Below are 23030 nucleotides of genomic sequence, written 5' to 3' on the forward strand. Positions count from 1 at the left end.
GGGTGGAGAGGCTCACTGGCTTTATGTTGCTCTTAATGAGCAGCTGTTCAATATTTGATTTAACCTCATTGTTCAATATGTGCCCTAGACCTTATTTACTGCACAGGGCCCAGATTGTGCTCCGGAGGCAGGATTACTCATTTCTTCATGGGCTTTTTCACCACGCTCATTGCTCAGGGCTCTCACTGCTTGCTGTGGTGAGGTAATTTCCTTCTAAAGGTCTCTGTGAGGTGAAATACTGTCTCCACATAGGAAAAGGGAAATTGAGGCATAAAAAAAAGTGTGGGTGCCCACACTGAGACCACCACACCCTTCTTTCCTGCAAGCAGGCAGCAGCACATATGAGGGATGCTGTTTTGGGCACTGCTCCCATGGTCTGCAGCCACAACCAATAGCCCTAGTCTGGCCCTGTAATGGTGAGTGGTAAGGTCCTTGCACAGCAAACACAAGATTCTACACAGCTTTTGGAAACTGATTTTTTCTCCCTAGAATTTCAGATCTTACCGTTCTATAGCATGGGATGCTAAAGCTTTCTAAATAAAAGCTTGCCAAAATGCAAATACAGACACAACAATGGAATACCATCTTTCACTATTTTCTATTAGTCTGGTTAATTAAATTTTCTCTCTGCAAGTGGATAAATTTCAGCTGAACTGTGGCTTTGACTTCTTTAATGATGTAGACACTGCAAAATTCATCTATGATGTATACAGGTTACTTAAAGACATGCTATTTTATTTTCCATTTTAAATGACTTTCAAGTGCTTGAATATTATCGATATCAGCTGCAGGAATCTAGAAATATAGTACATGAATTGAAAGAAGAACCTTGTTGAATGGGAACTCTCCTTTGAATGAGCCCCTCTATGAGTCTCCTGCAAGTATAGGAAATGAGTTGTCTGCAGTAATACCTGGTTTTAATATTAATTGAATTTATTAATTAGAACCATCAGTTGTAAGGTCAACAGAGCAATAAAACGACTATAGACCTGAGGTCTTTTGCCCAAAGGAAATGTCATTAGTAAGGCCTGCAATAATTCATCTGCTTTTATGTATAGATCGTTCATCCTCTTGTGACTTGAGTAATTGCTGAGGAAGAAAAGATAGTTTGTAAAGTTTCTTTAGAAAATAACAACTTCCTGCAAGCTTTTAACACATTCTCATGTTCAGCCACAGCTGATGAGTGCCTGATTGAGCACCTCCTTCCTCACACACCCGTCCTAGTGACCTTGGCAGGGATCCTACCTCAAATGTTTGAGAGAGGGGCTGACGAGCTAAAAGCTGCACATTTAAGTAACGCTCATGAAGTGATCACTTCTGTGACCAGCTTCTGCTCTTTCAGCTTTGCATTAAGGCTGAGAAAGAGGAAAAACCAGCTGAAGTGATACAGTAAAACAGTATCGGAACTGTAAAAAATACTGCAAGAGAAAAGTCTCCTGCAACATTCACCTGCTACATGCCATGATTGCCCTTTTCTCTCCTTGCTAGTTGATCCAGAAATCAGAGCCCACCTTCACACTGTATAGAAATTTATGTTGTTTGTTCCTTTTATAAGTGCATGCTCTCACTATTGCTCTCTGCTTGATAGCATAACTCACTCACAACATATTGCTGCTTTCCCCAGTCGTTTCAGTGGTACTAGAATAAGAAATCAAACATCTTTTGCCACTGTCGTGACCCTGTACAGTGGTTCCCCTCTGAACCAATGCAGCTACATTGTACTCAGAGGGCGGTGAGGCCCTGGCACAGCTGCCCATAGAAGCTGTGGTGCCCCATCCCTGGGGGCACTCAGGGCCAGGTTGGATGGGGCCCTGGGCAGCTGGAGCTGCTGGGTGGCAGCCCTGCCTATGGCAGGGGGTTAGGACTGCATAGGCTTGTAAGTCCCTTCCAGCCCAAGCTGTTTCATGATTCTGTGAACACCTTCTTTCTAGCTTTTTCAGATTTGTCAATCATCTCAGACTACTGGATGGTTCTTTTCAAGCTCTAGTTTCTGGATCCAAAGGTTTCCTAGTATTTTTTCTTTTTTTCTGTTTTTCCTTTTTCTTTTTTGAAAGAATATTAGCCTACACTAGGAAAAAGAAACTTTTTAACCCACTTAGTTGCAGAAGAGAGCCTGCTCAGGCATATCCGCACCGAAAATTCAAGTCATAAGGAAAAAAAAAGCAACAGAAATGTAGGCTTAAAAACCCTACAGTTTAACTGAGAGATCCTTATGTGCATAATTTTTCTAATATCATAAAAATCTCATACATTTTTAAGCCTGTCTTATGAATTTTGTGAGCTTGATGAATGTTTCATGGAGGGCTGGGAAGTGGCGTTATTAAGTGTTAATGAGAATCAAGCCTTGATGAACTTAGAGCATTTCTCCTCGAAAGAGGAGCGGCTGTGAGGGGGAAATCTCTGGCAGAAAGAGGTGGGCCCACCCTTCCCCACTTCTGACTGCTCTCAGTACAAATGCTTTGTTAGAGAAATCATTCCAGACTCTGCACTGAGCCTGAGGCATGCAGGGTTAGGATGTTAGATGCCAAAAAAGCATTGTACAAATGCGTGTGCAATGCAACCGTGACAAAAATGCTAAAAGTGCTTAGAATCAGGCAGTGGGAATGCTTTGAGATGGCACTCTGCTGCTAATCCAGATTAGCACAGCCCTGTCTTGCTTCAAGATCGGGTTTATGGTCGATAAATAACACAAAGGAAACTGACATCCATGCATACAAAGCCATACTCGTCTGCTGCAAATTAAAATTAGAGGAAAAGAAATCAATACAGAAGAACTTCAAAATATACCTGTTAATGCATGTCTAACATACACACTTTCTCAAGAAGTTACTGTTCATTTCAGTCAGTTCTGATGGTTGCTTCACTTTTCCTGACCCTGCAGGATAATGACATCAAATTCACATAAATACATGCACGATGTCCAAACTTAAGCACTTTTAAAAAATGTGTTTCTGTGTTTTATTCCACCCTATCTTTCTGCTGGCTGACCTTCATCACGTAAATGTGAAAGCACTTAACCATGACAAACCATTTGCTTTCATCAAGCCATGGTCTTCCAGTGCTATTAATTCCAGCTTTCCAGTTCTGAAATAGGAGGTGAGAAAGGAGTCTGTTCATTTGAACAGCTACAGACCCAATGCTGCTCTCAGGTTCACCCTTTAAATCCAGAGGAAGCCCGGTACGCTCTGGGATTTGCAGGACTGGAGGAGAGTTCACAGCTGGACTGAACAGCAAAACCAGCTCTGCTTCACACAGAGAAGTGGACCAGGATCCCAAAACCAGTACTTTTTCAGGGACCGCCTTGACAGCCAGACATTGAGCCAAGAAGACACTGTGCTCTTGACACCAGGCTGTCGGATGCCAATCACAGAGAGCATTGGTGGGACAGGGAGTGAATGGATCCATCTCATTTCAGCTCCTCCGCATACGGTCTGCTGTGGTGTTGCCAGGCTTTCCTTATAGGGCTTTGAATGGTTGATTTTGCCTGGGAGCTTTGTTAGGAGATTGTGAGGTTTGTCACCATAGGGCTGCTCCACAGAAGCGGAAAAATTGGGAAAAAAAAGTCTTTGCCTCAGGAGTTTTACCTGGCATCCCTCCATACTGCTGTTTTCCATTGCGAGCAACCTTCCTGCCCTAAGTACACCCAACAGCAAAACTCTGAGCTTAGGTGGGAGGAAAACCTTAATAAGTGGTGCTAGTGAGCATGTGGGCAGCTGGCACGTACTGTCTGGCTGGAGGGAAATGGAAACCTTATTAAGTTGCTATTTGATCCAAACTAGATGCCTTGTTTCTGTTTCAGGACCTGCTGCCTATAGCTCAGGCTAGACGGGTCACAGCTGGTGGGACACTTCCATAAGCAGGGTGTTCCCAAAGGAAAGATGTGCATTTTTCAGAAATGCTCTGCACCTACAAGTCTCCTTGAAATCTATGCAAAATGTAAGAGCTCAGCCTATTGGAGAATCAGCAATAGCACATCCCATCAGTCCCAGGGAGGTACATCTCACACATTGATAACACCTGTTTTTCATCTGAATCTGTCAGGTTTTCCCCACTCTTCCATCACCCCCAGTCCTCCTCCTGCTTCCCTCATTGCCTTGTGCAAGCTCCCTATCCCTCAGCTGTCATGCACACCGAGCTTTCATTTCTTATTTTCCCTGCTGCTCAGGGAATGAAGAGCAGAGCTCCTGAGGGGGAATGTTAGCCAGCAAGATGCTCATTAAACAAATAAATTAAAACATATCAGCTCCCAAATGACAGATTGGTAACAGAACCAACATGACCCCTGTCGCTATGTGTTTCCCAGCTGGGTGCATGCTAGCTGAGGCTCACTGGCATTGCACACAAATTGCCCAACCTTTTCCAACTGATGTTTTTGTTTCACAGGTAGCTCCAGTTGTGAATGCATGGGGGGAAAGCTGTTAGGATTGCTCTGGCATACCAGAGTGCAGATATATTATGTCTTTGTCATAGGGTAAAATGTTGGCTGCTCAGAAGCCGGAGGCCATGTTCCCCTGCTAAGGGGCTTAGAGGGGGAGGGCTGGTGCCTGAGCTCCCTGTATGGCAAGGGGAGCACACTGGTGGTGCCAGCATGGGCACTGCCTCAATCTCCTTTTCCTTTGGAAAAATATTCTCAGAAGGATTAATGCTGCAGTGGCACAGGCTGCCCGGGGTGGTGGTGGAGTCACCATCCCTGGAGGTGTTCCAGAACTGTGAGGTGTGGCACTGATGGACGTGGTTATTGGGCATGGTGGGGATAGGGGGATGATTGGACTGGATGATCTTACTGGTCTTTTCCAATCTTAATGATTCTGTGATTTTGTGATCCTGTTTCAAGGAACGGCTGAAGGAAGCAGAGGAGGTCTACAAGACTGGCATAGAGAATTGTCCAGAGAGCTCCGATCTGCACAACAACTATGGTGTTTTCTTGGTTGATACTGGTAAGTGAGATGGAACAAAGAATTTTCTCTCTCGGGATGATTTGCTTTGATTATTTTATTCAGCACTATACTTCTAAAAGAGTTTCAAAAGGTACTGCAGAGCAGTAGCTGTGCCTCTACTGTAGCTTAGAAATAAATATCCCTGCTCTCTTGAGTTGGCAGTGTTCTGAAATGTGTAGTCAGTGCACTCACTGTGCAGCAAAGGCATTCAGCCTGCATGTTTCCTCCACTGTTTCTCACCATCTTTGCACAGGCAGTTCTCTCTTCAATTCGAGCTGGGCAGCACCCTAACAATTCTGCAATTTCTCTGGGATAGCAGGCAGCATCAAGTAAAACCTCAGTTTAAAACCCTAGGCACACAAGTGGATCATTATTGTCTTTGAAGCACTTGCAGCTCTTTAGTGACAAAGCAGCTCTTTGACTAAAGGTTGAGTGCCACTGCTATAAAAACAAATATGGCTTTTAAACCACAATCCTTTGTGAAAACAAAATGTAAGATACTATGGGGTGAATTGATTTCTCAGGGGCTCCATAATGACATAGAAAGCCTTTCTTTTTCTGAGTTCCTGGTTCCCATCCAACTTCCATGGACTCAGGCACTTCCTGGCATCCACATAAAATGCATCTGCAGTTGCCACCTCTTACTGACAGCTTTATAAGCTTCCAAATCTGAGCTGACAAAGAGCTAGTGGAAACCAAGCTATTCCCTGAAGTCTCTCCAGAACAGAGCTCTGACTCAGTGGAGAAGCACCATAGACTTGCAGTGTATTGCTGCTCCTGGTTCAGTCCCTTTCACACTGTGCACAGCTCTGGTGGTGCTTGGGAAGCAAGGACAATGGCAAAGGGCCATGCCCTTCCGTGTGCAGCTGGCTGTCCTCCCTCTGAGCTGACACTCAGCCATCACTCTCCTATGGTACCAATGTAAAATAAATATGAAGCCAACAGGAATATTCATCACTGAAAAATGCCTTGCAGCAATCATGACAGGCACTGAGATCCTGAATTTGCGCACTGGCAAAATTCAAACTTGCAAATGATAAAAACTCCAGCATTGTACTCCTGTCTCTTTCACGACCCAGATGAACGGCCCTATGCCTGCCAAAAATTTTGGTTCAAATGCAGTGCAGCACTCTTTCTTTTTTGCACTTGGGTGTTCTGCCAAAGTCCAAACTAACTTTTTCTGTTTTATTACTACACTTCCCTACACACAAACAATAGGAAAAAAAAAAAAACAAAAAAACATTGAATTTCAAAACTGAAATCCTGACAAGTAAATTACCTCTAGGGAGACCTGGTAAAGTGTGAAGGAGCCGTGAGGGACTCAGCCTGTGTTCCCCCCAATGGACACTGGAGAATGGCTGTGATGCACCATCCTGGGAACCTGCAGGTTTTGTGCAAGGACCTCCAGCAAGTGTCAGCTCTGGAGATATGTATCTCTAGGCGACTCTGCAGTGAATAGGGATGCTCAATGTATCTCCCTTCCTGATTTGTGTAGTAATTTACTTTGAACAGGACAGGCATTGGTTGACCTTGAGGACTTCAGTGCTCGCCTAGCTGCTTTCCTGGCCTGTTTTGTAGATGTGGTTTTCACAAACCTCCATCTCCTCAGCAGTGGAAGCAGAGTGAGACTGCTGCTGGATGCTTTAAGAAATCTTACCCTGAAGGATAAGCAGTTGGTCTTTGATGAATCTTAAGTGCTTCTAAATCTCCCGATAGACTTCTCCAGATCTCCTATAGAGGAAATAACCGAGAAGTGTTAATGGTACTTTTATGTTGCGTAGATAATCTCAAGAAAACCAAACTTTGTCTGGAAAGCTGTGAAAATAAAATTCCCACAGCAGCTTATGTTCAGTGCTCGAACACACACAGGCTGTTTCAAGTTCTGTTTTCCAGCTAGAAATTGAATTAAATTATTTTTGAGAGATTTGGCTTAAAAATGCCAATTCTGTAACGTAGGGATGTCCAATCATTTGGCTTGCCTGAGCAGCACTGAATGAGGAGGAATTGTTTTGGGCCTCATATAAAGTATATCCTATAGTTAATGTGCAAAAGTAACAAAACTTCTTTTGCTTTTACGTATTTAATTAAAACATAAAAAGAAAGTGGGTTGGAAGTGTAGGCAGACTAATGCTTTGCTGATGGACACAGATCTGTGAGTATCAGTTTTCACCACCGGATTAGTTTTTCTAGACTATACGAACCAATTAAACCCACACTGTAGCTCAATTTACAGTATTTGCATTATTGAAATATTGAGACTTTTTACTGTGCCCCGTTCATTTCTTCAGTAGCTGCGTAATGGGTTCTGCACTGCAGGGTCCCTCTTGAGGACAGACATTGTTTAGATAAATAAAAATATACTACAAGAAATCGCACTGAAGTTGATGAATGAGTGGTCTGACACCTTTCTTCCATTCAAGTTGAGCATTGGCATTTCCTAAAAATACAGCACACCGGTGAATTATTTTGGGCTTTCGGAGGCGTTTGCAGTCTTATATTGTGGTGATGATGATGTCATGGCCTGCGGGACCTTTCCCAGGTAGAGCGTTTCTCACAGTGAAGCAGTGCCACCCAATGGCACTGAAGCACAGAGACAGAGCCAATGTGCTCCAGAGTAGGCATCCAGACACCTGTGGGCTCAGATTTATTGCACCGAGCTGGGAATGAGCTACTGGCAGTTACTCCCATGCACAATGCGTAAAGACTGAGCAGGACCAACCAAAAGGTGGTAAGGAATAGTCTCTGGTTTGAAACGGCCTAAACGATTTGCAATGTTGGGGCTGCAAGGAACGTTGGTGGCTTGTTCTCTGTGCCTCTGTGGACCGCTCTCTCAGAGCCAGTGGATTACAGGTACGAGGGTGCTTTCATGGGAGGTGGGACACACACAGGGGTTACAACCCTTCGAGTGGGATAGGATGGGCTGAAGCACTGGTGTAAAAGTGTTTTCTTCTCCAGGGGCTCCTGAAAGAGCCGTGTCCCACTACAGACAGGCCATCCACCTGAGCCCCACGCACCATGTCGCCATGGTCAACTTGGGCAGGCTTCACCGCTCCCTAGGTCAGAACAAAGAGGCTGAGGCATGGTACAAGCGGTAAGGAACTGAAGTGGGAGGAGAAAGTTTCCCTTGACCCTCCATATGGCTCATTTCTGCTGAAATGCCTGTGATACTTGAAACTGTCAGTGCATGCTTGGATTCTCCATCCATTCAAAATCAGATTTATTTGGCTACTTCTTGTGAGAAGTGCTAGACAGCACTGACTGAGGCCTCCAGGCTGAGCACACTGCTGCTTTTAGGTTGGGTTTTTTCCAGAGGGATGTTCTAACAACAAGGTCAGAGGTGTTTTCAATAGTTTGAACAGATTTTTAGTGCTATTCCCACTGTGCTGAGAGTTGCTGTGTGAGTGATGTGCCAGTAACAGCTATGAGTCCTACATAGCCCCGCCTCCCTTTTGGCATCCCAACCTGTGCTTGTACTCCCTGCCCCTGCCAGCTATCCCAGCACCCGCTGTATGCTCATATGCACTTCGGATTTGGCCTCTCCCTCTTGGATGGCTGGAGAAATTGCTGCTGTGGGCACACTTATCCCTCCCCATGACCTTAAAATCAAGCTTCCCACGGTGGGATGAGAATGCCATGCAGAGTGGAGGGCTTTACTGCTCCATCTCAGTGCAAGCCACAGCTCACTCTTCTTTGATTCCCACATCACCTGGAAACATCTCTTCTTCTCAAATTCCAGGGCACTGAAGGTATCCCGCAAGGCTGAAATCCTGTCTCCACTGGGGGCTCTGTACTACAACACGGGGAGATATGAAGAAGCTTTGCAAGTTTACAGAGAAGCAGCATCACTGCAGCCTTCAAACAAAGAGACCCGACTGGCTTTGGTGAGTATGGGGTGGGCATGGCCAAGCCAAGGCCACCTGTGGAGCCCGCTGCCCACATTAGTGTGGCCAGAGCCTCAGAGCTTGGTGCTATCTCCATGCCAGCCATCCAGTGACCATCTCTCCCACTCTATTTGTTTCCTCCTCATTTCCTGTCAACCTCAGAACATGTGTCTCAGCCACTATCTTTCCTGGCTGTGTTTGGCCCTTCCATCCTTCCTAGAGGTGCTGCCTCTTAACACCAACTCCTGCCTCAATGGAGCCTAGCACCAGCACTATATATTAGTTAGCTGAGCTTTTAAAATCATAAGTCTTAATATGACTCCACAGGCCCAGGTGTTAGCAATGATGGGGCGGACGAAAGATGCAGAGAAGATGACAAACCATATACTTGATGAAGATGTGGAGTGCCTGGAGTGCTACCGCCTTCTGTCAGCCATCTACAGCAAGCAGGAGCACTATGCTAAGGTACCGTGGTTGCAAGATACCCTTGTCTAGAGGGCTCACATATAGAATTCCATCTCTCCAGAGATGTCATGTCCCACAGCGCACAGGAGATTTTTTTTTTCCTGCTGTGCATCATGATTTTTGAAGTTTATGAGCACTTCCTGCTTGTGTTGCACTCAGCCCCGTTGCCCATCAGCCATAGGCGTCTAAAAAACCTATTTCCACATGCAATAACTGTGGGGCAAACAAGGGAAGGAAAATGACTTGTTGCTTTTCTGGCTCATGTTCTTAGAGGCCTTAGTAGTGGTGAGACCATCAGAAGGGGAAGGGCATAGAATACAGTGATTCAGTGTCCTCTTGCTTTTTCACAGGCGCTTGAAGCTATAGATAAAGCTCTTCAGCTAAAGCCAAAGGACCCAAAAATCATATCAGAGCTCTTCTTCACTAAAGGAAACCAGCTGAGAGAACAGAATCTCCTTGATGAGGCTTTTGAGGTATGACTGCTCTAAACCCCCTGTTTAGTTGTATAGGTTAAAATGCTAAGTTAACTCTTTGTGTCTAATACTCCATGATGCATATACCTTGGCTGTTGGCTTTGGTTATGTATCAGTTCATCAGTAGTACAGCTAAAGATAAGGAGCAGCCAACTTCACTAGTTAGTTAGAACTTTTCTCCTCAACAGAGGGCTGCTTTCTACCCTTCACATCTATCTTTTTTATTTCAGTGTGAAAATACAGCTTCTTGCCTTGAGAGATTAATTATGGAGTCATGGTGGGACCATAGTAGAGCTCAGGCACTGACCAGACCCTGGATCTATCCTGCCCCAGCCCTTCTCACTGGCAGTGGCAACTCCAGGTGGCTCAGCTGAAAGCTCAGGGACCTGTGAGAGCTCGCAATGTCGTTATATCTCACCTCATTAACTAATAGCTGATAGACTGGCTTATCCTGTAGAACAGAAGGCTTGACAGCTCAGAAATTATGTTAATGCTGAATAATAGCACAGACAATTATGTTACTGGGACGGATCAGACTATTCTCAGTATCCCTAGAGACATGTAATCCTAGTTTGAATTCTCTTCTGTTCTGAAACGGTAAAAACAGTGCTGACAGAGTCCACAAAGTCTTTTTTGCTTGTCCAGAGTACAGTGGCAGAAGCAATGGGGAGGAATAGAGCTGTGCTCAGGTGCTTGTGGAACTCACGTGGAGGTGGCTTTACCATAGTCTGCAGTCAGCTCCCAATTAAAGCCTTGCAGAGGGAGTGCACCCTTCATTATTTTTGTGTGTTGTTCCAGTGCTGCTTTTGTTCAAAGACCCAGGCTCCTAACCTAAAAATGTTTCATATTTATGTAGAACTATAAACGGGCTGTGGAGCTCAATTCTGACCAAGCTCAGGCCTGGATGAATATGGGAGGCATTGAGCACATCAAGGTATGTTAATTTTGCTTTTCTTTAAGCTGTCAGCTGCAGGGACTACTTGGGACAGAAAGCTAAATTTGCTTCAGATTGCCAAGAGTTGCACATTTATGCACCTGTATGGATCAGTAATCGTCCTTGACATATTCTATCCAAAAAACAGGAAAGTCTATACAATCCCAGCTAGATTTTCCCAACCAGATTGCTTAGAAATATTTAATATAAATCCCGTGTTTTTAAGAGGACAGGCTGCAAGGATCAACCTGCCCATCTCTTATGTTTCTGTGCCCGAATTATTGACCTACCTTAGAAAAATTTCACAGTGAGCCAACTTCCAAAATTCCTTTCTACCTAATAAGTTTAGTAAAGATGTCTAATGCAGAATACTGACATGAAATTATGGAAATAGCCAGCTTTCTTATCTTTGTGAATTCTTTAACATATAACTATGATTTGGGTCTTAAGGATTCACACTGTGTGACATCCTCCAGGTATTCTCCAAGTAAAATTAACTCTTCTGTCACAGTATAATGGGAAAAATGTAAATCCACTTTTTGCCATGTGTTAGTTTGAATTTAAGTCCACAGCACTCGGTGATCCGTTTCACAATGAAATATTCCAGCTACATAATAATATTCTGTTTTATAAACACTTTTCTCTTGGTATTACAGTTTTCACTTTTCCCAAGCAATGAACTTTCTATGCCAGGGAATACAAATGCAACCTGTCACTCATTTTCTTTGTAGGGAAACTACATCACTGCCCGTGGCTACTATGAGAAAGCTTTGCAGCTGGTACCAAACAGCAAGTTGCTAAAGGAGAATCTGGCCAAGCTCGATCGCTTGGAGAAACGGTTTCAGGAAGTCCAGGAGAAAGATCAGACATAGCATTCAGTCACACCAGTGGAAAGAAACTCGTACCCCTTGGAGAAGAATGCGGTGGAAGCCTATTGCTCAAAGTGACACTGAAGGAATTTTGGCAGGACTCAGAGTTACGGAAGGCAATTTTTGAATGCATGCTTACGTTTGATCAAATAACAGGAGGCACTCTGCTCCTGTGGGACATGCTGGAGAGTTACTTAAAACCTTCCTTTAATCCAGATTTATGTTTAGGCTGAACCCATTTTAATCACACTGTGAGTGGTTGGACATATAACTCCAATATCATGGTTATCACTAGGGAAGCCATGGGGACAAAGCACTCATTCATTGAAGCAGGGGTGAAGTAGCACCTCCTGTTCCTCAACACAGGCTGACCTTGTCCACAGAGAGCACCACTGATGAGCTTTGTTGCAAGTGCTGCCAGGTCCATCTGGGCCAGGAAGGATGGTCCTATAGGTCACATAAAAAGGTTTCAAAGGGTTGATGGTGAGGAAATGGTGGCCACTGATACAGCTCTAAATGTGACTTGAAGATGATTCTAAAGAAAGGGAAAGCAGTATCTGAATACCACCCTAGAAGGATAATTGAACAACAGGGCCAAATGACCCTTTGAGGAAAAACCTCAGTGGAATGTTTTATGCATATGATAGTCATTTTGTAATAATTTGGGTACATGATATCAGTATTGTTAAATACCATGTAGCTTTACCCTTTGCTCTCTCCCTGCAGGACAAATAAATACTATCCTGCAAAAGTGTGGAAGTATTCAAATGCAGTAAGAAACTCTAGGATTACTTGTCTTCCTGTCCAGTCCCCAGCAAAAACAAAACAAAACAAAACAACAACAAAACAAAAGACAATAAAACTGATTGGTGTAGGAGGTAAAATAAAGCCACAGAATGATTAGGGAAATTTTGGCAGGCTGGGAAGGTACTGAGGAGGCTTTTTATGGGTGTGCAGGGACAAAGCCCATTCATCATGGTGATAACACTGACAAAACACTTTGTCAGAGTGTTCTCACCCCCTCCCCTAAGAGATGCAGAAAATAAGCTATAGCTAATCAGTCATAAATCTCTATTTTTAAATGCTGAAATGGAAAAACAAGTTCTCTGCAGAATTGGGGTTTTTATTTTTTAGCTTTATTTATTTAACTTATACTCAAATGATTAATATATTTTCTCTGTTTTATATCAATTGGGCAGTGTCATTCACAGCTGGGCACGTGGCTGGGCTTTGTCTCTTGTATCGTCTGAAGTCAGAAAAATGCAGCACCACTGGAGTGTGCTTGAATTATTCCCCCTGATGATAATTCTAGAGTAAATGGCTGTGGAGCACATTGGGCCAAACTTCATCACAGTAACAGCACTGCTGCTCGTTCTGTTCGTACCAGTTTAGAGAAAGCATGAATGGTTGGTGGTGTTGCACTTGGTGGTCCTGCCTTTGGATGTTGACATCAGGGTAGGTCACCAATTTGTTCTTCTTGTTGCAGAAAACTGCTCTAAAACATGTATTGAAGCTTGGTTGTGCCCAGTCCCTGCAGAGTGGCAGCCCAGGATTTGGCATTGATGCATGTCTTGTCAGGAAGAGCCTGTGTGGCAGTATGTTGCCCAGGTTTACTTAGTGGTGGTCACGACAGCCCTGTGCTGGCTTCACTGGCTTAATTTACAAAACCCGGTGTCTTGCTGCTGCTGTTGGCCAAATTATTGATGTAAAGCAGCTGCATTTGATGCTGAGAGGGAATCCAGAGCAGCATAAACATCTGCTCTGCTATAGCCTGGGGAGCAGCTAGAGTCATGGAGAGGCTGGAGTTGTGAGGTGCCAGGCCCTGCAGCCCAGTAAGGCCAAGAGCAAGGAGATCAGCCGGTGCTTGCAGTTGGGCAGAGGCCAGCTCCTCAGGTTGGTGGGAGGAAGAGGTCATTGGTGGGAGAAGGTGCTGACCTATTTCTGGGCTTTCTTCCTTCAAACTAGCTTTGTTAATCCCAAAGGAGCAGCTGGGACCAAGAGCAAGCCTCTCCCTGGTGGATTATTCCTCCTCCTTGCCTTTAGAGGGTGAGGCTGGGTTCGAGGGCTTGGGGATAGATCAGCAACAGCTCTTGTCTAGTTGCACAACTTTTATAGCCATAGACTTATTGACCTAACATTTCTGCAAGTTCCCCGTGCCAGTGCTGCACTTGATGCCTTGCATGGAGTAGCTTTGCACAGCCCAGGCACTGCCAGGGATCCTACTAGCAGAATCCTGTGGGATGCTGCGTGGGGAAAATAGCACACAGATGGCCTCTGAGAGCTATTGGTCTCCACCATGCATAGCAGAGCTGTAGAGGGTTCATAACCAAGATATTCAGAGGTACCGACACCCAGTGAAGCAGGGAATGGGCCAGGGCAGATGTGTATCACCCATAAAGTTTGTCTCATAAAGATATATTAGATAAATACTATATATTCTACAAGCTGCACAATGGTGTTGCTTTAAATTGTGGCCAATCAAACATATTTTTTCAAATAATAAAAAAAAAAGTTTTATTTTTTATAACAGGGCTTTGTGAAGGGATGATTCGGTTTTGTGTTTATAACTTTAGCTAAAAACTTCGTTTGTCTTTCTTGAGAGACCTGGTACAAATGTCTTGTTCTCCTAGAATCCAATCAAAGCCATCTTGGCCTCCTAAAGCTGCTGCACATGTGTAAGTACGATAAGGCTTTGGATGCCCCCTCCCAGGTCCTGGGAAAGGATTACCATTTTGGTAATGCTGTCTTCCTTGCAGAATAATCTAGAAAGATCAGATTCTCCTTCCAGTGGAGGAGGCAGGTTGGCTGGAAGGCATCTCATGTTCATCCAGTCTCTTGAAAGAGGCTGTAGCATGTTCATGTAGAATAATCCCAGCTGAACTGGTTATGTTTCTGTGACTGTGTTTATGGTAGTTACTGAGAGAAGAAGGGTGGTTAATGACACCCAGATTCCCAAAGCAGCACTTTATACCCCATCTATGCAGGGTGATGGTCTGCAAATTGGCAGAATATCTGGAGAGTGATTCAGGCCATGAGCTACCAAAGCAGTTAAACGCTTGCGAAGTTTTGAGCTGACTCCCTGTCTCATTGGCTCCCATCTACGATGCTGTGTTTATTCAGGACATTAATCTTGTAAAAGATTTACTGCAGGTAAAGAAGAGCAATGGAATATAATATGAAATGGGTTACCTCCACCAAAAGAGAGTACGATTGTGAAAGATAAATAGAGCGACTTACTTTGTGATAAAGTGGGTATTATCCAAACCTATCATAGGAAATGTCCTCTTCTTCTAGCTCTGCATGGCTCATAAAATAATGAATTATAAATACACTGTTTTCTGCCAACTGCAGTGCTCAGCATGGTTAGCAGAGATTACAAATTAATAAATGGCTGAAGCTCCATGTAGTGGAAGGGAGTTTGTGTAAGTTGCGTTGGCTAAACCTCAATGCTCACCAGTATTAAAGTGGAGAATTAACTCAAAGCTGGTGAGACGGCTCCTGTCTAACGCTCACTGTGCATTTTAATCCTAAATGGAAAACATAATTGTGTTGCTTTTTCCTTTCTCCGTGAATAACATTTTCAGCTAATGGATTTTGTTTTACTTTATTGCTTATTTAAGGTCCAACATTCTTTGCTTCCATTCCTTTTCCATCCCTCAGGATAAATGATGCAATGGAGGAGATATTTTATCTCTCTCATAGATTGCTTGGACTTGACTTTCCTAAAAATGTGCAGGCAACCTAATTTTGGCCACACAGTACGTGAATGCAACAGTGAAAATAGCCTTTGTTCCAGAGGTCTCCATGAGGATGGAGGGTGTGTGCATGCAAGCAGGCACGTGAGTGTGAAAAGTCAAAGTTGAATAATTCAAAACAAAGAGCCTAACTTGGAGGGGAAACTGGACACTCCTTGAACTATCTGAACAAGCATGTCAAGCAGTTACAAAACCAAGCCAAAGATGGTGTACAGTATTTGGTGACGGAAGGTAATAGTCATTTTAATTTTAATGATTAGGCCTTTTGGAATGCAATTGTATGATTTTTTTGCACTGTTTGCCCTCCAAACTGGTGAAGCAGTTGGCATGTGCTTAAGTCTCCAAAAAGTATACGTGCATTGAATTGGGCAAGTACTGGATTGCTGTTACTCATGTATGAGATTATGTACAATCTTTGGAAAAACTGAGCCCTTGGAGGCTTTTTCTCCCCAAACTTCACTTTCTTGCAGCAGTTTCAAAATGCACCGTTTTACTTTCACATCCATTTTAAACACAGCAACAACAACAAAAAGGAAAAAATAGAGCTCGGCATTCACTCGTGTTTCATTGTGGCCAAGTTGCTTCAGATAATCTTGATAACTCTGTGCAGAAGTTCATTGCCATGTTTGTACTGACTTGCTGAAGTTTTTCTTTTGGAAAATACCCACGGTGATATCCTATGTAAAAGTTACAGCTTCTACAACCGTATTGCTGTAGAAATCTCTGCCCAGAGTGGATGTCACACACGCTGCGTGTTCCTCTGTGTGGGAGTTGTTTGCGTTGGCTGTTGTTCATATGGTTCTTATTTCTGTATCTAATTTTTTGAGATCAGTTATGCATATCTTTTCAAAAGAAAACAAGAGAACAGCCCATGGATTAGAAGTCTTTTACAAATCAATTCACTCTCAGCAGCTGGATGTATGTCAGTGGTACAGGAATCTGCAAGTCTTTGCTTTTCTCACTGTGGACATACAGCTAGATTTCACACACAGGAGTTATGCTCAAATTTCTTTGCGAAAGAAAATGTATGTAAATGTCTATTTTATATAAAAAGTAAGAAAAGCGAGTGGTGTGTCTGGCTTTGTTCTGTTGGCTGTGAGGTCAGTCTGTTCCTCAGGAGCAGCCACAGGTAAGTTCTCCTGGAGGTGGAAAGGTGTCTGTTTCCTATTCCAGTTGCTTCCCATTTTACTGCCCAAGGAGTCAAACTGATTGCTCACAGAGGAGCGGCTTTGCAGCACATATATGTGCATCTGGTCATATAAAAATATTTCAGCAGGCATTTTTTGGAACTGGAACATGGGAAAAGTCGAGGGCTGGCGCTTATGCAATGCCTTAGTGGTTTGGACACATTATGCTGACATAAGCTCTTCATGTCAGGCTTTACACATCTGTCAGAAATGTATCAAACAAAGCGAAGCCTGGAGGGCATAAAGAGAAGAAATAGAAAGGAAGAAAAAATTCCCTTTGTTCTCATTCCCTACTCTCTGGAGGATGTCCTCAGGTACTCCCCCGTGCTCCCCTGGGGCCAGAGTTCTCTCAGGGGATTTATGATGGTGACAAATGGCACTGCTGGAACTGGAAGAAAATCAAAAGCCCTGAAAACAAACCGTAGTGTTTTCTGCCATCTAGGTGTGAGCACAACCCTCTGTAGCGCAAAGGGGAATAGCATGCTTATTTTGAAGACATCCTGTATGTCCTGGGATTCTCCCAGATCTGGACAGTGCATTATTTCATAATGGAGCTTGCTACCCAGCACTCCCTGCCCAGGTCCTCACTTGCACTGATGGAGTACTTACGGCACGCACTTACAGCCTCTCTGTAATCCCTGTATGGGAGGAAAATGCAAACACCACCATGCCTTACAAACACATCTGCCAGCCCACATCTCCTCCTACCCCCACTCTGCTCTCCTGCCCCAACAGGAGTGTTCCTCCTCGCTGGCCTGGGAGGGGAGGCAGGGGGCTCGTGAAGTAAGGAACACAGCTGCATCACCTTTTCCTGCACTATCAAGAGAGTTTTGCTTCTACAGGCAAAGACTGAGGTGACTTCAGGGCTGGTGGTGGTGGTGTGGGAGCTGTTAAACCCTGCTTGTGTCTCTGATGGTACAGCACTAACAGGAGAGACCAGGGAGCCAGCGGTCTCCTGCAAGATGTAGCTAAGAGAGCCTCCAGTCCTACCTGATTTGCAGCCCTGCAGCCTCACCTTCCAAAGCTAATTGCCATTCATCCCATCCTGGTTCACTCTGATGTTGGTTCTTCCGCTGTTGCTAATGCAGTTTTTCTTCCCCGCCCAAGGGTATGGTGTTTTCTCCATTATTTACCACCTTAATAAACTCTATTTTCTACTCCAGCAGTAGGTTTGCTGCTATAGCAATAATCACCGCGCTCTCTTGCCAGAAGAGCCAGTCAGCAGCAGAGGCTGGGGAGAGCTCGGTCCAGGTCAGTGGCTTAGAAAATTGTGTCTGGTGTTGTGACTGAGCTTTCTGTGGTAGTCAAATACTTTGAGGCCAACAGTGGATGCCTGAGAGTGACACAGCAAGGTAATCAAATGCTGTATGGGAAGGGAGGGAGGGAGAGGCTCAGAGCCCCTCTGTAGCCACGATGCTGTGTAGGGATCCCCATAGCCTTGTGATGAGGGTTGGTGGTTGCTGCTGAGTCTTGGAGCACTGGCCGTGCAGTAGGATGTGGGCTCCTCAGCTCACTGGCACTCGAGTACAGCAGTGCAATTGCCCGTGGGGCTCTTTTGTGCCACTGTCCTGATGGAAAGGTAAGTGTGAGCATTCAAGGCTGTGCAGAGGATGTGGCCCAAAGCCAAAGGAGAGCAGATGGGCGATGCTGTTGGTGACATTTTCTCTCCTGGCGACTCCAGTGAGTTATTTCAGGCTCTTGCTTGGGCAAACACGATGAGTGCCTCCCAGTTACATTGTTTGAAGGGCAGAGAAATGAACCATAGAATTGCTCAGGTTGGAAAGATCATCAAGTCCAACCACAACCTAACCAAACTACCCTACCTTTAACAACCCACCACTAAATCATGTCCCTGAGCACCACATCCAAACGGATTTTAAACACATCCAGGGATGGTGACTCAACCACCTCCCTGGTGAGCCTACTCCAGTGCTTAACCACCCTTTCTGTAAAGAAGTTTTTCCTGATATCCAACCTAAACCTCCCCTGGTGCAACTTGAAGCCATTTCCCCTCATTCTGTCACCTGTCACCAGTGAGAAGAGACCAACCCTGCTCTCACTCAATCACCTTTCAGATACTGGAAGAGAGCAATGGGGTCTCCCTTCAGCCTCTTCTTCCCCAGATTAAACAGCCGCAATTCCTTCAGTTGCTATGAACTTTTGTCCTGGTCTTCCACCTTGAGACAGGCAGGTGACCCCTCCCCTTGGCTTCATACCATGAGAAACATAGGATCCAAAGTGATTAACAGACTGACTGGCTGGTGCACACACAGTCCAGCTAAGGGAATGCAGGAAGAGCTGCTGTTCCTCTCTCCTCCGAGGAGAGAGAAACCTGAAGCTGGGGCTCTCTGAAACCACCCAGCCTGCAGCAGCAGGCCCCTGGTGTGAGTGCTTACAGTTGGCTCCTTGCTTTTGTGGCCCTCCAGGTGGAATTTGTGCTCCCACATTGTGCAGCTAGCGGTTTTGAACACCCTGCCTCTGTGCTGGTCAGTGCACCTTACACCCTGCTGGGTGAGGATGGCTGGGCTTTTCCCTTTACACTTCTTTCCAGGAAATTGGATCACCATGCATCTATCTCTCGCTGCACAGTTCAATGAAGCATCTAAAGCTTTATCAGCTCCAGCATGCCTGGCTGGCCTCGCTCTCAGTCAAACTTCTCCCATGCTTGTTGCTCACAATTTTAAGGCACAGTTGATGCCAAAAGCAATGTGAGAAAGCTTTGTCTCCTTGCAGTGCATTTCAGACCAAGCCAAGACTGAGTGCTAGGTCAGCCTGATTCAGAGATGAGCTCTTTCAGAATGACTTTAGCTGCTCTGGTTAAGCGCCGCAGGGCGCTGCTTAGATAAGGAAGCTTTGAAATAATGTGCTTTGAATAAAGTCAGGCAGCACCATTATAATCTGTTGCACTTGTTACTAAATTTTCCTAAGTTTCAGTTGCATTCTGTTAAGGGTAACTAGTCTGCTGGATGAAACCTGAAATTTATCTTATGACTGTGCATGCACACACACTGTGAAAGTACCTCACAGGAGAACTCACTTTTCTGTACATCAGCTTCTCATCAAGAAATGTAATTTCTGTGCATTTTCATTTACCTACATATCACTTGAAGTTCAGGCTGGAGTCAGGAGACCCATGATAGCTGGGAGCTGTTCTGTTAATTCCCTATCTGCAGAGGTGACGCAGTTGAGCATGTGAGATCTGCCTCACAGCAGCACTCTTCTTTCTATCCTCTAAGTAATCCTCAGAAGTGGACTTTGTCCCATTTACCTGAAGAGCCCGGAGAATGTTCTGCTGCTGGGATTCTACTCTCGGATTGTTGGAGGGGGAAAGACAGTTCCCAGGGGGCAGCTCCAGCAGGTCTGTGGAGCACTGCACTGACTCTGTCCCGGGGGAGCAGTACTTCTGTTTTGCACATTGCCAGATCAGACTCTGGCAAACAGTTTTTACCACCTCCTTCTACCCAAAAACCAATCTCTACACGTGTAGCAGCTTGGAAACGTGTGCAGGTGGTAGCATGAAGGGCAGGAAGGCCTTTTAGGAGGGAAGAGAGGGCAGGGTGCTGGGTTCAAGTGGGTTCCTCTGGATGCCTGGTAGTGTTGAGCTCCAGGAATGCTCTTGCAGCCATAAGAAAGATGAGTGGGATCTGTGTGAAGTCCCCTCTGTTTTGGGGTCTTCTAGAGTTTCATTCCCTTCAAATACCTACGGGGGCTGAAGGTGGAGGCTACAGGTCATCCATACACAGCTTTTCTATTCCAGGCAGATCTTTGATGCCTCATTTTGGGAGCAAATGGGAGTTACCTCATCTCAAAATATATCCGACCCTTCCTTTGAAGGGCCTGCATTTCTGAGAAAGAAGGAGCAGCAGTGAAGCTTCCTGGTAAAAGCAGCCCTGGCATCTGTCCTATTACCCATAGCAATCACTTTGGTTTCTGCACTTTTAATGCAAGACCAGCTTTGCTAAAGACCTCTTAATGGGCAGGGGCAATGATATAAGCGACGCCTTTGCCAGCCCTTTTACAATCCATTATGCTGTAATTGCAGGCCAGTCCGCTTCACATCTGCTTCTTCCTCAACTTGAGTGACACCTCTGAGAACTGATGTTGAGGAATGACAACAATAAAAACTGTAATGTGCAAGATGAACCTTGATGGCAAAGCACATCACTGTTTCTATTGCCAGTGCTTCTGCTCTCAGCTGTTGTGCTGCCACAGTTCATTTCTGTGTTCTCCAGAGGAAAGGTTTCCCTAAATGAAGAAAGTTGTTAATTTACTGAAAAAAGTTTAAACAAAAACTTACAGTGAACCCCCTCTGCAGCTTTTTGGGGCACTTGTTGGAGGCCCCACTTGTCAATTTTCTATGTGTTGGGTAATGCTTCTCTGACAGCATAGCTGCCTAATTGCTGAAAGACATACTGAATGGCACCTTGACTCTGCTGGAGCTGATTGCTCTCAGTTGAACTGTGATGTCATATTGCTTATGAAATATGCAGAAAAAGCATAAAAGGCATACTCTTGTTTAGCATTACATGGATCTATATAGTGTAGCTGCCCAAAAAACTTGCTAAAGCTGTTCAGTGTCTGCCTCTGCTTATCTCCTTAATGCACCGACAACAAACAGAGAAGGATTTATGGGGCCAGAATGACTGTGATGCTCAGTTCCCATTGCTTTTAAAGTTTTGCATGTGGTTATGTCCTGAGGGATGGTTAGTGGGCATGGTGGTGATGTGTTGACTGTTGGATTAGATGTTCTTTTCCAAATTTAGTGATTCTTAATGATGGTAAGATCCTGGACTGCAGGTAACAAGGTCTGAGCTTGGTGTTTCAGGGCGGAAACCAGCACTGAAGTTGGCGAGGCCCAAGACAATAGCCACTGTGCCCCTCCCCATCCAGGCTGGCTGTAGGGGAATCTGCTGGGACATTTTCTGGCAGCTCTATGTGGCTGTGCATGAGCAGTGGCTCGATGGGCAGCAGATGAAACAAGACTGTTCATCAGTTTAAAGCGAAGTGCAGCTTTTCCACTGAGATCAGTGGATTCTCTGCATGGCTGCTGAAGTGAAGTCAGCCCAGCTGGGAGTCCTGTGACTGAGGGCCAAAACCAGTTCCCAGCATAGGAGCTTGTTTCAGGGTTGCAGCATCTGTGCCTTCATGGGAACTGGCAGGAAATATTTTGCATTGTGGCAGCAACTCCTTCCCACGTAGTGTTGGTCTTATTTTTCAGTTAGAAGACTTCAGAAGAGCCTGATGGTGACTGTGGGGATGTGTCACCTGCAATGGGTGGACAGGCAGGAGTGTCCCCATCTCATGTGTCATCGTGCACCTCTGGTTTAATTGGCTGTACTGTATGAGCTGTGATGTGGCTGTGCTACGCCTTCAGCTCCTTAAAGCCTGCTTGCTTCAAGCGCTTCTGCATGCAAAGTCTCTGGAGGTGATTTTGGGCCCTCAGTGTTAGGGAAGTGATGTGAGCTTCAACTCCCATGTTTTTTAATAGCAGTTCCCTGAGCTATATAAAGCCATGCCAAGATGCAGTCAACTGGTCATGCCTGATCGTAGCCATTAGGTGACAGACCAGCCAACATAAAATAACCATCTGTCACTTCTCATGCTGGCTAGGTAGTCTGAGCTGAGGTAGTTTGACTTGGTGGTGGCAGCCTTGCTTTTTGCCTGTAATGGTAGGAACCTAGGAAGTAAGACCCAAGAAATAGTTTTTTCAGAACTGTCTCGATCCAATTATTGGAGAGATGGTTCAACATATATATACCTGGAGGAACATTAAGGCAGCAAGAGGCCAAGTGCTGTCAATGGATATATTACAAATTCTGAGCAGCTAAGGAATGCGGGGAGGATGGAGAAGTGAGCAGTAGTAAAGGGGAAAATCCTAGCAAAAGGTTTATAAAGCAGGGGATTGTCAAGAGCAGGGATCCAGCAGTGCCTCGTTGGTCTGCAGGGTGGCAGTAAGTTGGTCAGCAACATCCTGCACTGGTCCTCTGGGAGGAGAATGATGCATAGAATTTCCCAAATGCCGTGCTGTTCCCACACTGTGTGAGATTGATACAGTGGCTATGTGCTTTCCTGATCTATCATGCTGTTCCCTACCTTCCTCTTGTCCCCTTCCCAAGTATTCTTCTGCTGAAGTCAGCATTCAGAGGCAGCTAACTGTCTTCCTGATCCCTCTGTGAATTTGCCATGCCTCAGTGCAAAACTTATGACACGTGACTAACTTCAGTTTGTACTTTTAATTCTTAAGTACCTACGTATTGCTGCAATGTTCTGGGAAGAGACATAGAATCCCAGACTGGCTTGGGTTGGAAGGGACCTCAAAGCTCATCTAGTTCCATCTCCTGCTGCAAGCAGGGCTGCCAAAGAAAGAGAAAATGGGAAAGTATGGAGCAGTGCGACCAAAGGATGTTGTTTGTACCTGTAAATCAGATGTCCTCCTGGAAGTACCGAGTCAATCTGTGTGCCCTTCTTTCTGCAGTGGATGAAGTACAGCCTGTCTGCCTCCCCCACATGGATGAAGGCTTCGAGTCTG

At 45.0% G+C, this 23030-nt stretch overlaps 1 protein-coding gene across 2 annotated transcripts in view; it reads left to right on the forward strand.

The window, feature by feature from the left end:
- Positions 1-16380, forward strand: part of TMTC1 (transmembrane O-mannosyltransferase targeting cadherins 1) — a 151514-nt gene extending 135134 nt beyond the window's left edge. For both annotated transcript variants that reach the window (XM_042889622.1, XM_042889623.1), the window contains exons 14-20: positions 4835-4937; positions 7893-8028; positions 8674-8818; positions 9146-9283; positions 9634-9756; positions 10613-10690; positions 11422-16380. In XM_042889622.1, the coding sequence (XP_042745556.1) occupies positions 4835-4937; positions 7893-8028; positions 8674-8818; positions 9146-9283; positions 9634-9756; positions 10613-10690; positions 11422-11562 (864 nt within the window). In that variant the 3' untranslated portion in view covers positions 11563-16380. The remainder of the gene's footprint in view (positions 1-4834; positions 4938-7892; positions 8029-8673; positions 8819-9145; positions 9284-9633; positions 9757-10612; positions 10691-11421) is intronic.
- Positions 16381-23030: the final 6650 nt, after the last annotated feature.

The sequence above is a fragment of the Lagopus leucura genome, unplaced genomic scaffold (assembly GCF_019238085.1).
Source record: "Lagopus leucura isolate 7727_CA_CO unplaced genomic scaffold, USGS_WTPT01 Super-Scaffold_100159, whole genome shotgun sequence".
Taxonomy (NCBI): domain Eukaryota; kingdom Metazoa; phylum Chordata; class Aves; order Galliformes; family Phasianidae; genus Lagopus; species Lagopus leucura.